Genomic DNA, 15,308 nt, shown 5'->3' with positions numbered 1-15,308 from the left:
TACATATTCTGTTATATTCTTTGTAACAATTAAACAATGATAGTGTTCCCTCGTTTTTATATTTTTTAAAAGCTCCTTTCTTTTTATCTATAGCTTTTTTTACTTTTTCCGTGAGCCACATAGGTTTTATTTTTAGCCTTTTAAACGTATTACCCATGGGAATATACTTTGCAGTGAGTTTGCATAAAGTCTTTTTGGAGCCGCTTAAGTATAATGGGTCCCGCACTCTGCCTTTCAAGAACAAGTTCCACCCCACTGGCACACCTGGTAATTTAAGAGTGTATACACCTTTAAGGAACACACTGACGCAATATAAATAAGCTTTAACGTTTACTCAGTGAATAAGCAAGTGATATTATGTCAGTCAACCGAACCTTGCTTTAATTATCAGAGTTCGGCGAGACTGACACAGAAACAACAGAAAACAGTAAGTTAGAATATTAAGGAGCAGTACTGAAATAAACGTTCTATGTTCTAAGCATGTATAGCTACTTCCTAGAATGATGCAGCAATATCCAGATTAATGGAAAACTTTACACTTAAAGAAGAACTCTAAGCTAATTTATGCTATAGTATACTAATTAGCAGTATAACCATAAACTAGAACGTGTCCCCTTTAAGAACTACTGTGTATCAATGTCCCTCCATTAGCAAGGCCTTGCTCCGTTCTTCACCGGCAGTTGGAGCTCTTAAACAATTTCCACTGTGGTTTAGTATAGCAAAAAGGATCAGAGGTTAAATTGTAATCCTAAGGGAATTTATGTTTGTTGTAACGTCTGCAGTCAGTGTAAAGATGAGATGTTATACTTGCGGTCCGAACCAGGCACAGGCACCCTCTCTCACTCTGAGATGTCCATCCGTGAAGGCCCTGCAAGATAGGCGATGCGATCTCCCATGCTCCGGCGTCTGGAAACAGGCTGCGTTCTGCCACCACAGGACGTCCGGCCGACCTCCACTCTGTCTCCTACAGCAACACTGTGAAAGCATCCATAGTACAGGGACCAGCATCCGCTCTGCTGGAGCTGAGTTCTGTGAGCGGGTCAGACCTTGTGCACTAGGCCGCAGCTGCCGTCAGTCACACACTCATCAGGCTGATGTGCACTCAATGGGTCCTGGGAGCAAGAGAGTTTTCAGGCTGTGGAGCAGATAGTTTTATAACTTTTCCAATAATGCTCCACGGTCCTCAAGCGTTATGGGAAAGTTAGTTCCTAAATAATTCAGCCACATAAGTCACTGCTTTACAGAAGACTACAGTTCCCACAATGCCTTTCTTCCAGCCTCAGGAGTATGATGCATGAAACCTGAGACCAACACTGGAAGGATGAAGAGACAGTTTAAAGGAGCAGAATGTAAGTCTGCATTATCAGAGAATGGCAGTCCGCTACACTACATTGGCAACACAGGGCATTATGAATGCTATGGGCAATGGGATATGGAGGGGTGGCAAAAATATTTGGAGTCGGTTCACCTTTTTATTTTTAATGAAAAGGTGAATTTACCCTTTATTCCATTTTTTTTTTTTTCCCCTTCCATTTACGATTTCTTTTCAAGTACGATTACCACTACTTTTTATTTTAGATTTATTCTTTGGAATATGGAAATTAAATGAATTAAATCTGATGCATCTTTTTGGGTTACTGTCTTGAAGCTTCTTCCCAGATTTTCTGTATGGCTTCTTTGCCCATATCAAGCAGTGTGATTAAATGCTTCCAACCAGTTTTAGAAGTTATCATAAGGTACTCTTCATTGGCTGGGCAGAGCAGAACGCTGTAACTGGCCATGACTAGAGACTGAGCAAATCTACTGCACACTAAGGTGAAGATGGCCTCCTTTTCATCTTCGGTCAATGGGATGACACTTTCAAATCCTGCAAGTACATACCCCCCTACAGGGAGAGGGTCTTTACTTTCAATCATCATGTACATTATTGTGATTGCCACTTCAAAAACATAATAACCATAGCTCATGTCACAAAAATCCAGAATTCCTGACACTTGGTACTGTTCCTTAGTGTTTCTATCTGATGTGGTGGTCTTTTGTAAAAGTATATTGTAGTCATTTAAGTCTCCATGATTTATGCCTAGTAAAGAAAAAGAGAATTGAGTCTCATTATTTGTATTTTTGTAAAATATTATAAATGTGTATTTCAAAATGTGTAGTGTAGGGCATGCTGGTCAAACTGATATTTCGAAAGGTCCAAACTCTAAAACAAAAATGTAATATATTGCACCTTACCAGTCCTTAGATGTGGTTGTTACATTCGCTTTAATTTTTTTGTTTTTTTTTTATCTTTACGTTCACCTGGTGATCCTGCCAGTAACACGCTTCCTGTCCAGCGGCTACACTCACTCACTGCACTGTGTCTATGGAGAAGCAGCATTGTCACCTTAGGCTGCACTTTCTATTTGAACTACACGCACCTCCTGCTCTCCTTGTCTCCATCACAGAAGAGTGGTTTTGTAGTTCAGAGACTAAAGCTGATAACATTGTTTGAGATTTCAGTTGGAATAACAGGAATCTCCATTTGGATTAACAGGAATTGTTGTTCTTAAAGTGATTTTAAATGTTAAAGGTTCAGCTTTAAAAACAAAAAACAAACATGTCATACTCACTTGCTCTGTACAGTGGTTTTGCACAGAGCAGCCTCGATCCTCTTCTTCTCGGGTCCCCCGCTGATGCTCCTAGATAGCCGCTTGATATAGGGGCACTAGTGCCTGCTCACTCCCGAACCCTGCTCTATGCATCCATAAGACACATAGAGCCACATATCAGCCCCACCCCCTGCTCTTTCCTCATTGGCTCACTGACTGTGATTGAGGAGAGGGAGACCCAGGACAGCTGAGGCTCTTGTGCACATTGCTGGATCGAGAGGGGGCTCAGGTGAGTATTAGGGGGCTGAGGGGGGAGCAGCCCACAGAAAGTTTTTTACCTTCATGCATAGAATGCATGAAGGTATAAAACCTTTATCCTTTACAATGACTATAAGTTTAGACGTCCTTTAACTACTTGCCGAACTGCGGCGGCAGGCTGGCTCAGCTGCGCGAAACTATGTAGGTCCACGTCGGTTGCGTGAGTGGTGCTAGGGGATTAGCGCGCGCCCCCACTAGGCAGCGGAGATGCAGATCCACGGGACCGGCGGCCACGATTGCCGCCGGCCACCCGCAATCGCTCCCCCCTGAGAGAGAAGGACGGTCTGCTGCTGTTATCATAGAGCGCCTGTGATCCCTCTATATGGGATCACAGGTCTCTGTGCTCATTTCACAAGTCCCTCCCCCATACAGTTAGTAAACACTTCCCTAGGCTCACTCTTAACCCTTTTATCACCACTGTGTTAACCCCTTCCCTGCCAGTGTCGTCATTACAGTAACAGTGCATATTTTTAGCACTGTAGTAATGTCACTGGTCACCCCAAAAGTGTCAGTTAGGGGTCCGATCTGTTTGCCACAAAGTCGCAGTCCTGCTAAAAATCCCAGTTCGCCGCCATTACTAGTAAAAAAGAACTAAATATAAATTACATGAATCTTTCCCTTAGTTTGTAGACATGATAACTTTTGTGCAAACCAATCAAAATACACTTATTGCGATTTTTTTTTTTTACCAAAAATATATAGCAGAATACAAATTGGCCTAAAAAAATGTAGATTTTTATTTATTTATTTTTTTTGGGGAATGTTGTATGGCAGAACGTGAAATATATATATATATATATATATATATATATTCTTTTTTTTTTTTTTTTGCAGAGTTGTCGCCCTTTTTTTGTTTATAGCGCAAAAAGAAAAAAAAATCGAAGAGCTGATATAATACCACCAAAAGAAAGCTCTACTTGTGGTGGGAAAAAAGGACTTCCCATTTATTTTGGTACAGTGTTGAACAACTGAGCAATTTTCTGTTAAAGTAACGCAGTGCCGTTGTAACGTTAAAAAAACCATACCCCGTGAAGAAACCATACCCTCGTCACTTCCTGTCTGAAACAGCTGAGCAGCACAGCAGTGCGCATGCTCAGAGCCCCGGATACGCAATTGAACATGAAAGAATTTGAGAAGTGCGCATGCTCGGTGGGCATGAAATTATCACGGCACTGTGTCTAATGTTATAGTTGCGGCGGGTACATTAAAACACTTCGGCTGCAACATCAATCATCTCCTCTGCTATCGCTGTAACTTCCCTCATCTCCGGTAATAAATATAAAAGCGGTGGCGGGTGTATGAGATGTAAATGACGGTGATCGCCGCTCCGTGATCTGCTTTTATATTTATTACCGGAGATGAGGGAAGTGACAGGGGAAGGAGCGGAGATGATTTATGTTGCAGAGGAGCTGTTTTAATGTAAGCGCCGCAAGTTTAACTACCGTGAGAAATCCATACCCTCCGTAGGTGCACCAGAAGTGACGAGGGTATGGTTTTCTCACGGGTATGGTTTTTTCACGGAACACCGTATCGCAAAAAATGGCCTGGTCATTAAAAGGGGAAATCCTTACGGTCCAGAACAGGTTAAGCTACTTCAAGGAATGCTCCCTGAGTAAGCTCCCTGCTCATTGGATAGAGATAATTATGCTGATTTAAGTCCAAGTGAACCTCCAGCTACATGCAGTCCATCTACATAAAGATAAGTCATGCAAAGTCTTACATTTTGTTTTATTTAGAAAGCAGACACAGTCTTAAGCTGGCCATAGACTGATTGAAATTTGGCCGATTCAGCAAGAACCGGCCACATTTCGACTATGCCCATTCATGAACCGGCTTGTTGCTTCGATCAGCTCTGATCACTGTATTCTGGCAGTGGAGTAGCCCTTGCTGTCAGAATACAATCACACAGCAAGGAGGATTCCATCATCTACCTAGTTTGTGTGGATGAGGGAATCCATTCAGTTTTTGATTGGGAAAACTGATCCATGTATGGCCAGCCTTAGAGGAAAATCCTGTCCCTTGCAAGCATGCTACAGAGAAGAAATCTTTCTCTGTGTGGTCAGTGGTCTCTCGTAAATCGTCTGGAGGTCAAGTGGATAGGCAGTTTTTTGCAATGACTAGGCCTCACCTAGCAACATCTTAGCAATGCACTGGAAGTATTCCATTCAGGCTTCAGGAGGTATGTAAATAGCCTACACCTATAGCAAGGATATTATTCAACTTGAGTCAGGGCTGCACAGTTTGTATTTATCTACAGACACCCCTTATCTGTGTAGCACCCTACGGGTAGGTGCTAGGTAAAGGTATAGTGGGCCTTGTCTGCCTAACAGCAGGGCTGTGATTTATTTAGTCAGGGTGTCATGGTTTCCAGGTGTGCCTGCTGAAGGGTGAGTCTCCCCACTGGCTCCTGTGAGAGGCTTCTCATAGGGCAGTGGAGGAAACCCAATCAGGGGACACATCCAGGCTTGTAACTACCCCAGAAGGTATATTGTGCTGCAAAGGATTCTGGGAGTGGGTATAAGTTTGGGGGTGGCACATGACACGAGGTCTTTGGCGGGAGCAGAGTCCCAGGATGGAGAGTGCGGCTGTCTCTCCTCCTGTCTGAGGAAAGAGGATGTCTCGTGGTGTCGCCTGAGAATCCAGAGAGTGCTGAGTTGAGCTGAGGGGATCCGGTGTGCCGAGAACCTGCAGAGAGTGAGAGGGGTCCAGTCCCAGGAAAGCCTACACAGGTCGTGAGTACTGAGTATTGCCCCTGGGGGTCTGCCAGAGTTAAAGGGGACCACTCCAGAAGAGGTTCTGGGATCCAGTGCCAGCTAGAGGAAAGGGGGTACCTAGGTTGAGGACCCTGAAGTTACAGAGGGGGGTACATAGACAGTGAACCCCGAAGGATTCAAGGTTAAAGGGGGCACCCACTATTGGGCCCTGAATTGTACAGAGAGTGCCAGTTGGGGATTTACAGTTCTACAACGTACTACCTTGAGCCAGAGCAAGGCAGGAGGGAAGTATTCAGTGACTAGTTGCAGTGTAACAGTGTCAGTGGTTCTATAATTTCACAGTCCTGGATATTTTGGACTTTAAGTCAAGGATTCAGCACTTCTATTAAGCTACAGAGTATTCTCAGAGTTAGTGAGCGTTGGCTGGTGCTGGCTGGCGTCAAGGAAGCGCCAACGGGCATTTTTTAGGAACCAAGTCCCAAGTGTACATAGTTGAAGCCTAAATTAGTATCCCACTCATTCCCTTCTCCCATCCCCTTTATCTACAATAAAACAACAAAACCAAGATGCCGGAGCTGTCCATGTCTCAGTCTCTACATCCAGGGCCGCAGCTCGCATGGGCTGGAAAGGTAACCGGTAACAATGGCAGACCCACATCAGGCCACAGGCCTGGAAAACCTGTTACATCTGCATAGGCAATTTTTCGGTAAAGTTGAACTAACCTATTAAACTATTTTTAATCCTTATACTGCTAGCATTCGTAAACAAATCAGAAGGCATATTATATTTTCTTGTTTTAGCTTTTTCAGCTAAGCACACCCTCTTTCTCTGCATGCCTGGGTTAACAGCAGATGGATTACAGGATGTAAATACGACATGAATCATCAGCCCTCACTCAAGATGACTGTGGCTAGAAATGCTAGGGGATGTTTTCCAAAGTGATTTTCCAATAAAATAAAGCATGGAGTCATGAATGGATGGGCACATTTGCTTTGAATAAATACCTATTAATTAAATAGTGTTTTCAGTTTATGGTCAAATACAGTTAAATTCCGCTTTTGCTAAGCTGAGTAATGGTTCCTTTGATAAGCGAGCAACCTATTTGCCATTTATAAATCAACCCCAATGTCTATATGGTTTCTGAGTTTGGAGAACATCATAGTCAGTAGCAGAAATATATTAGAGCTTCCTCGTGTACTTTCATCAGAATATATACTGTAATAACAATTGCCTGGAAAGATCAATTTACTTACATTTGCGAAACCTTTTCAAATTAGGTTGCACAGAAGTCTCATATTGGTTGATGACTTCTTCAATTCTTTTACGTAAACTTTCTTCTGTAACTGCATACAGATACTTCCTCAGCAATGGGGTGTTTGACAAGTTCCAAAGGAACTTTTCACGATTAAAATATTCTTTATATGGATGCTGAAATTTCTGAAATGAGTACAAAATTGCTTTAAGTACTAAAGGAAAAGCATGTGTTAACCTTTTATTAAATTACTATTTGTTATACTGAAAATGACATGTACAGTAACCTAGCTAACAGATTGAAACTCAAATTTGAACTGCGTTCATGTTAGAAGTTTTGTGGCATATACTCCTCCTGACTGTATGGCTGTATAACAGAAACACAGTGGGGTTATTTACTAAAACTGGAGAGTGCAAAATCTGGTGCAATTCTGCATAGAATACAATCGGCTTCCAGGTTTTATTTCCAAAGCCCAACTTAACAAGCTAAAGTTAGAAGCTGATTGTCTACAACGTAAAGCTGCACCACATTCTGAGTGCAGAAGTTTTGGTAAATCTCCCTCAGTGAGCCACTGCCAGCGCCTAAAATTCCGCATTTTGGATGCTTAAAATTAAACTTTCAGGCTGGGTTCACACTTATGCGAATTTGATGTGGGTTTCCCTGCATCCAATTTGCATGACAGGAGAGTGTGAACGGTTCACACACCTCCGGGGCTGGCCACTGTCTGCACTGGAAAAGGGACGAACAAAAAAATGGTGCTATGCACCTATCTCCTGCTCTCTGAGAAAAGACCTTCTGCCCACCCTAGGCCACACACATGCGGCTACCAGAGACTGTACAATTGGCTTCTCCTGGATGCTTCAGCCTTGCAGCCCCTTCAAGACCAGGGTAGTCTAGAAGCACTGAAAACAAAAAACAAACACAAGGGTGCACTGTCCTAGCGCATTATCCTCCATAAAAAGGCTTTATTAAATAAAAGGATAAAATGCTCACAAACGAGTTCTTGGTAAAAGCATATCTCAATGATAAGTTGCCATCAGCGTCAGAAACGGAAGGTGAACCGTCCTTGATGGCTGGAAATGGCTTACGCTTTTTGAGGCTAAGCCTCTTCCTCAGAGCCCCTCAGGGTGGAGACCCCTCAGAGCCCCTCAGGTGGAGACCTCTCAAACGCATAAGCCATTTCCAGCCATCATGGACAATTCACCTTCCGTTTCTAACGCTGATGGCAAAATATCTTTGAGATATGATTTTACCAAGAACTCGTTTGTGTTTTTTCTTTAAGCCTTTTTATGGAGGATAATGCGCTAGGTGGGTGCACCCTTGTGTGTGTTTTTTGTTTGCACTGGAAAAGGGTCCTGTGGATCTTTGGATCTGTTCCAGGTCCGAATTCATGCAAAAATGTGGATTCGCACCTGAAACTGAGACAGGGACGCACCGGACCCCTACTGCAAGTTGCGGCCACAGCTAGTGTGAACCTGGCCTCAGTTTTCTAGAATCCCTGGTGTCCTGTGTCTCCTACCCTCTCTCCATTAAAGTGCAGAAGCCTCTATTAGACTCTTCACCATTCGACAATCCTGGGAGTGTAGCAAGCCTATGCACCGATCGCTGTTGTTCGATCCTTGAACCCCTATGTTATCTAATCTTGGGGTTGCAGGAAAGAATCTGGCATGTAATGGGGGACCCATGCATTTGATAGTCCCGAAAGTGTTAAATGCTGAAGCACCTGACAGAGTCTTCACTGTTTAAACAAAGTAAACAAAGTGTAGGTAGGAGACAGGGGATGCAGAAGAGATGGGTAGAATAGCTTTGCTATTGCAGAAAACTGCAAATTAGATATTAGAAGGGTTCTTCTGGGGTAAGAAGGTTCCTTTGGTCTAAGGCAAAATTACGTAGACCCAGCTACTTACAGTATCTCCCAAAAGTGAGTACACCCCTCACATTTTTGTAAATATTTTACTTTATCTTTTCATATGACAACACTGAAGAAATGACATTTTGCTACAATGTAAAGTAGTGAGTGTACAGCTTGTAAAACAGTGTAAATGTGTTGTCCCCTCAAAATAACTCAACAGACAGCCATTAATCTCTAAACCGCTGGCAACAAAAGTGAGTACACCCCTAAGCCAAAATGTCCAAATTGGGCTAAAAGTATCAATATTTTGTATGGACACCATTATTTTCCAGCACTGCCTTAACCCTCTTGGGCATGGAGATCACCAGAGCTTCACAGATTGCCACTGGAGTCCTCTTCCACTCCTCCATGATGACATCACAGAGCTGGTGGATGTTGGAGACCTTGCACTCCTCCACCTTCCATTTGAGGATAACCCACAGATGCTCAATAGGGTTTAGGTCTGGAGACATGCTTGGCCAGTCCATCACCTTTACCCACAGCTTCTTTAGCAAGGCAGTAGTCGTCTTGGAGGTGTGTTTGGGGTCGTTATCATGTTGGAATACTGCCCTACGGCCAAGTCCCTGAAGTGAGGGGATCATGCTCTGCTTTAGTATGTCACAGTACATGTTGGCATTCATGGTTCCCTCAATGAACTGTAGCTTCTCAATGGCGGCAGCACTCATGTAGCCCCAGACCATGACACTCCCACCATCATGTTTGACTGTAGGCAAGACACACTTGTCTTTGTACTCACCTGGTTGCCGCCACACACGCTTGTCATTATCTGAACAAAATACCTTTTTCTTGGTTTCATTAGACCACAGGACATGGTTCCAGTAATCCATGTCCTTAGTCTTCTTGTCTTCAGCAAACTGTTTGCGTGCTTTCTTGTGCATCATCTTTAGAAGAGGCTTTCTTCTCGGACTACAGCCATGCAGACCAATTTGATGCAGTATGCGGCGTATGGTCTGAGCACTGACAGGCTTACCCCTCACCCCTTCAACCTCTGCAGCAGTGCTGGAAGCACTCATACGTCTATTTCCCAAAGACAACTCCTGGATATGACGCTAAGCACTTGCACCCATCTTCTTTGGTCGACCATTGCAAGGCCTGTTCTGGGTGGAACCTGTCCTGTTAAACCGCTGTATGGTCTTGGCCACCATGCTGCAGCTCAGTTTCAGGGTCTTGGCAAACTTCTTATAGCCTAGGCCAGTGATGGCGAACCTTGGCACCCCAGATGTTTTGGAACTACATTTCCCATGATGCTCATGTACTCTGCAGTGTAGATGAGCATCATGGGAAATGTAGTTCTAAAACATCTGGGGTGCCAAGATTCACCATCACTGGGCTAGGCCATCTTTATGTAGCAACAATTCTTTTTTTCAGATCCTCAGAGTTTTTTGCCATGATGTGCCAAGTTGAACTTACAGTAGTGACCAGTATGAGAGAGTGAGAGCGATAACACCAAATTTAACACGTCTGCTCCCCATTCACACCTGAGACCTTGTAACACTAATGATTTACATGACACCGGGGAGGGAAATGGCTAATTGGCCCCAATTTGGACATTTTTACTTAGGGGTGTACTCACTTTTGTTAGCAGCGTTTTAGACATTAATGGCTGTGTGTTGAGTTATTTTGAGGGGACAGCAAATTTACACTGTTTTATTCAAGCTGTACACTCACTTCTTTACATTGTAGCAAAGTGTCATTTCTTCAGTGTTGTCACATGAAAAGATTTAATAAAATATTTACAAAAATGTGGGGGTGTACTCATTTTTGTGAGATATTGTAAGTAGATCAGCGAGCAAGGTGTTTGAATAAGGAAATAACACATGACTGTCTGTCTGTTTCCAGCAGTCACTTGTACAGGTTTATTAATCAGGAAGAATCTTGGTGCTGTGGGTAACACCAATTTTATTTTATATTTTGATAAATGAGAACCTTTTGAACTGAATGAAATTAGACAAAGCACAGGAATAAGTATTTTTAATAGCATAATACACCTTTGCTAGTTTATCATCAAGAGTAGCCGCCATATTGCCAATGTCATATAATATTTGTGGAGTTGCTGTAATTTTAGCTGCTGGTGTTCCAGGAAGGTAGGTCAGAAGTCTCACCGCATGATTATGTACTACATCGCCATAGTCTGGAGGGGGGAGAGGAAATAATTAGTCTAAACTCACAAACATTTTAAAAAATATTTCTAAAAAATGAATGTAGTGCTACCCCTACAGGAGCCACTTGGTAATTTGGGTTCTCCATTCTGTGTCTCGACTCCAAGAACAAACCTGACACACCTGGTTGAATGAGTTACTATAATTAAGTCATAAAGCAGCATAGTCCGCAATATACATTGCATATAAGCATTAACTACGTGAATGTAAATAATATACTATAACTAGTTTTGTGCACTCGCACTGGATAGGATATGGCGCAATGTCTCCTGAGAGGTACCTCTTAGCATAAGCAATAGGTGACTTTCTTTGTAGCAGCTGTAAAGGGACAACTTTTAACCCTAACTCTTCAGCCAGCTAGTGTTAGGGCCCAGTTGTACTATTGGGAAACATTAGAATATTCCCAGTCAAGCAGGAAGCAATAAGGTTACTACATGGCTGTATGGTTAGTTAGTAAATCCTCACAGCAGTAGCTCATCACCAGTCCTAGTGATATTGCAGCCAACCATCTGTATAAACACAGTAATTTTCCCACTCTCTGCTCTGCACCCAGGGGGCATAGGCTGCCAACATGCAGCAGGGATGGTGCACGCTGGACAGGGATGTGCACCCTCTGGTCTCACCCATGGCAAGAGGAAACTGTATCCTGAACAGCTTGAGAAAATTCAGCTCTTTCCCCTCCTCCTGGCAGTTTCCCCCTGGGAAATGCAGTTCAAAAGATTTTGATTACAGTAGAGTTTCTCTCCTCTCCTGTTAATAGCAAAATGTAGGCCAAAGCAAGTCATACCTTTTCAAAACACACCTTGTACAGGTGTAGCTTCAGGAAAATACGTTGTTATAATGTTTTATTGAATAGCTTTGGTTTATGTAATGATTAGTCATTGTCTTCTAGTTGGTGAGCTGAATAGGTCCATAACTACAACCAGAGCAGATATACCTGTTATAGGGTCTAGCAACTGGGGATGGGGGAGCCAATACTGCTTGGATGTATAATGGTTTATATAAGCAGGAACCAGAGCTGGTAAATCATTTTAAATAAGATAAATGCCACACATCTAATTGATGTAAAATCAACTAATACTCTGTAACTGCAAAATGCTATATGTTTCACAAATAAAAATACAGTTTGCAGCAGTGTGATTTCTAGAATTGATATAGTATTCACATTACTGTGACATGACTTATGTTTTTAATTACATTTCTACTAGTCTTACCTATAGCTTCTAGGGACATAACATGTCCACTTTTTGTAAAAATAGGATATTGGGTAGGAAGACCTTCATCATGCAAGAACTTCATGACACAGGTTTGTGCTTCAATGAGTTCTGTGCTTTTACTACTTTCACCATTTGTAATCTTCAAGATAAATTCATTTTCAGCATCTGTTACGTTACTTCTGGTCTGGATATAGAAATTCTGATCATCATAACTTGGCAGGGGCTTAACTTTAGTTACTTGTAGGCCATATACATTCTCCACCAAGGTAATAGCTTGAGATTCACTCAGTGCTGGCTTAGTGGCAATAGCTGACTTTCCCGACTCAGAGTTCATCTTTCAGCCTCCTGAAAAGCAAGAAAAAAATATGCTTTGTTGCACATCAAAAATATGGAGATCAACAATTTTTTCTCTGTGTTTGGTTAGAACAGGGGTGGGGAACATACGGCCCGTGGGCTATTTGGTCTGGCCCAGGCGATATCCCGGCTGTCATCTGAGCTGTCAGAACAAAGCCGATGCTAATTGTGTAGTTCCAGCTCTTTCCTGACAGTCTGAGTCACAGGCAGAGTGATATCAAATGCACTTTGCCTGTGAGGAGAACAGAGTGCATTTGATATCACTCTGCCTGTGACTAAGACTGTCAGGACTAACCGAGAGGAAGCATCAGTTCTGCAGCATGCTTCCTACAGTGCGGTGCTGCTCCTCACACTGTGTCTCGAGCCAGCATTTCCCGCCAGCAGTACCAGCCAGCCCACAGCAGCAGTACCCGCCAGCAGTACCCACAGCAGTACCAGCCAGCAATACCCACACCAGTACCAGCCAGCATTTCCCACCAGCAGTACCTGCCAGCAGTACCCACCAGCAATACCCACAGCAGTACCAGCCAGCATACCCACAAGCAGTACCAGTCAGCAATACCCACAGCAGTACCAGCCAGCAGTACCCACCAGCAGTACCCGCCAGCAGTAACAGACAGCATTTCCCATCAGCGGTACATACCAGCAAGCTGTATCCACAGCAGTACCAGCCAGCAGTACCCACGGCAGTACCTGCCAGCATTTCCTACCAGCAGTACCAGCCCGCATTTCCCACCAGCAGTACCAGCCAGCTGTACCCACCAGCAGCACCCACCAGCAGTACCAGCCAGCTGTACCAGCCAGCAGTAACCACCAGCTGTACCCGCCAGCTGTACCCACCAGCAGTACCAGCCAGCAGTACCCATAGCAGTACCAGCCAGCAGTAACCCCCAGCTGTACCAGCCAGCAGTGCCCGCTAGCAGTACCAGCCAGCATTTCCCACCAGCAGTACCAGCCAGCAGTATCAATAGCAGTACCAGCCAGCATTTCCCACCAGCAGTACCAGCCAGCAGTAACCGCCAGCAGTACCTGCCAGCAGTACCCACTAGCAGTACCAGCAAGCATTTTCCACCAGCAGTACCAGTCAGCAACATCATCAATACCAGCTAACATCACACACCTCACCAAAGAGAAGCAGTTCCAGCCATCACATTAGGGGTGAGTTAATTAAATGTTTGACCAAATAGAACAGGCAAATTTTTAAGTTGATAATTTTGTACGCCCCCCGAATGATGTTGTAAATATCCAAATGGCCTTTGGCAGAAAAAGGTTCCCCACCCCTGGGTTAGAGGTTAGTAAACCTTTTAGAAAGCCATCAGAAAGCATCCCAAATGCTGGCTAACCACTAACACAGTTGGTAAAAAAAAAACAAAATGAAAGTAACTACAGTATCTGCCTTAAAACCACTTGCTAACCAGTATTGAATAGGGCAGTTGGAGTGAACACAAGCTGTTATGACCACCTCTATGTAAACCTGGCTACACGCTATACAATTTTTATACAATTTCCTTGTACAACTTTTTAGATTGACCAAAACCATATAATATGAGGTCAAGCCTAAACACTTTCAAGTTGTATGCAATCAGACAGGCCCTTGCACTACATAGTTATAGGTAAATATAAAGGAAATTGAACAACAAAAATTGTATAATATGTATCCAGCTTTAGCCTATCGGGTTGATTTACTAAAACTGGAGAGCGCAACATCTGGTGCAGCTGTACGTGGTAGCCAATTAGCTTCCACTTTCAGATTGTTCAATTAAGCTTTGGCAAAAAAAAAAAAACTGGTAGCTGATTGGTTGCTATGCAGAGCTGCACCAGATTTTGCACTCTTCAGTTTTAGTATATCAGCCACTATGTGTCCATGTATCATGGATTCCAGGTGAATCCTAGGGGTTTCATTTTCTTAAGGCCCGTACACACGTACCGATCGTCGTCATACAAACGTCGGCGGACGAAAGAGCTGCCGATTGTACGCTTGTTAGTATGGTGCCTCCGACAGCTGTCTGTGCACATTCTGCGGACAAGAGTCTTTCTTGCAAACATAAAAATTTTTGTATGCGGACACCAGAACGGACGATTGTTCGCCAGTCAGTACAGAAATCAGCCGACAGAACGCAGATTTGCAAGACTGGGCATGCTCAGAAAAGAAAAAACACAGGGAAAGTTAACCATTACATGACATCACTACTGCAGTCAGCTGAAGTCGGCGGACAAAATTCTTGTGCTGTCTTTGCACTTTTCAACAGACATCGACATCCCGGGGAGAAAAGACGAACGTTTGTATGACGACGATCGGTACGTGTGTACGGGGCTTTAGTCCCAGCAAATTGATTTCGAGATTTCATGCTAATTTCTGGGGGTGGCATACTGGAGTTTATATTTATTTTGGGGGGTATTTTGGTTTTCGTTTTATGTTGCTAGGGTTTTTATTTTAGGTTTAACTGCTTTTGTTTTTATTGTTTTTTTATAGATGTTGATGGGGATTGTTTTTAAGTTTGGAGCATTTACTTGTTACAGATTATCCCTTATTGGAGCTACACTTTAGCTCCTTTTGGTTCTAGGCTCCCTAGGCTGAATGGCGGGAGAAGGAGTGTGCACCCACTCAACCTGCCACCTAGTGGATGGCGTCTGTGCTTGGTTCTCGTATCCCTAACTGTCACTGTTGTAAGATGGCGGTATCAGGAATGTTATAATAGTGCTTAAATGGCGCCAATTGTGAGGTAGATTTCAGTGCTTCAACCCAACTGGCCATGCTCACTTTAGCAATCGGCAAAGACTGGGTCACACC

The 15,308-nt window shown here is 43.4% G+C and overlaps 1 protein-coding gene across 1 annotated transcript; it reads right to left on the bottom strand.

Moving 5' to 3' along the window:
- Nucleotides 1-1,563: 1,563 nt before the first annotated feature.
- Nucleotides 1,564-12,507, bottom strand: HYKK (hydroxylysine kinase). Its single transcript, XM_082256824.1, has 4 exons — nucleotides 12,161-12,507; nucleotides 10,776-10,918; nucleotides 6,877-7,060; nucleotides 1,564-2,080 (listed from the first exon to the last, which is right to left on the bottom strand). Exons 1-4 carry the CDS (start codon nucleotides 12,495-12,497, stop codon nucleotides 1,635-1,637), a joined length of 1,110 nt encoding a protein of 369 aa, XP_082112950.1. The 5' UTR covers nucleotides 12,498-12,507; the 3' UTR covers nucleotides 1,564-1,634.
- Between the last annotated feature and the right edge of the window lie 2,801 nt (nucleotides 12,508-15,308).

Source organism: Pelophylax lessonae (genome assembly GCF_965119305.1).
Source record: "Pelophylax lessonae genome assembly, chromosome: 4".
NCBI classification, from domain to species: Eukaryota; Metazoa; Chordata; class Amphibia; order Anura; family Ranidae; genus Pelophylax; species Pelophylax lessonae.
The sequence above is the reverse complement of the archived record's forward strand: the minus strand, read 5'-3'. Positions and strand labels throughout refer to the sequence as shown.

Bases quoted from the DNA above. Each gene is read 5' to 3' on its own strand.
- HYKK (XM_082256824.1), bottom strand. From the start codon at position 12,497: ATGAACTCTGAGTCGGGAAAGTCAGCTATTGCCACTAAGCCAGCACTG. The intron at 10,919-12,160 runs GTAAGACTAGTA...TCCCCCCTCCAG, and splicing joins TATGTCCCTAGAAGCTATAG to ACTATGGCGATGTAGTACAT. The intron at 7,061-10,775 runs GTGTATTATGCT...TACTCATTTCAG, and splicing joins TTGATGATAAACTAGCAAAG to AAATTTCAGCATCCATATAA.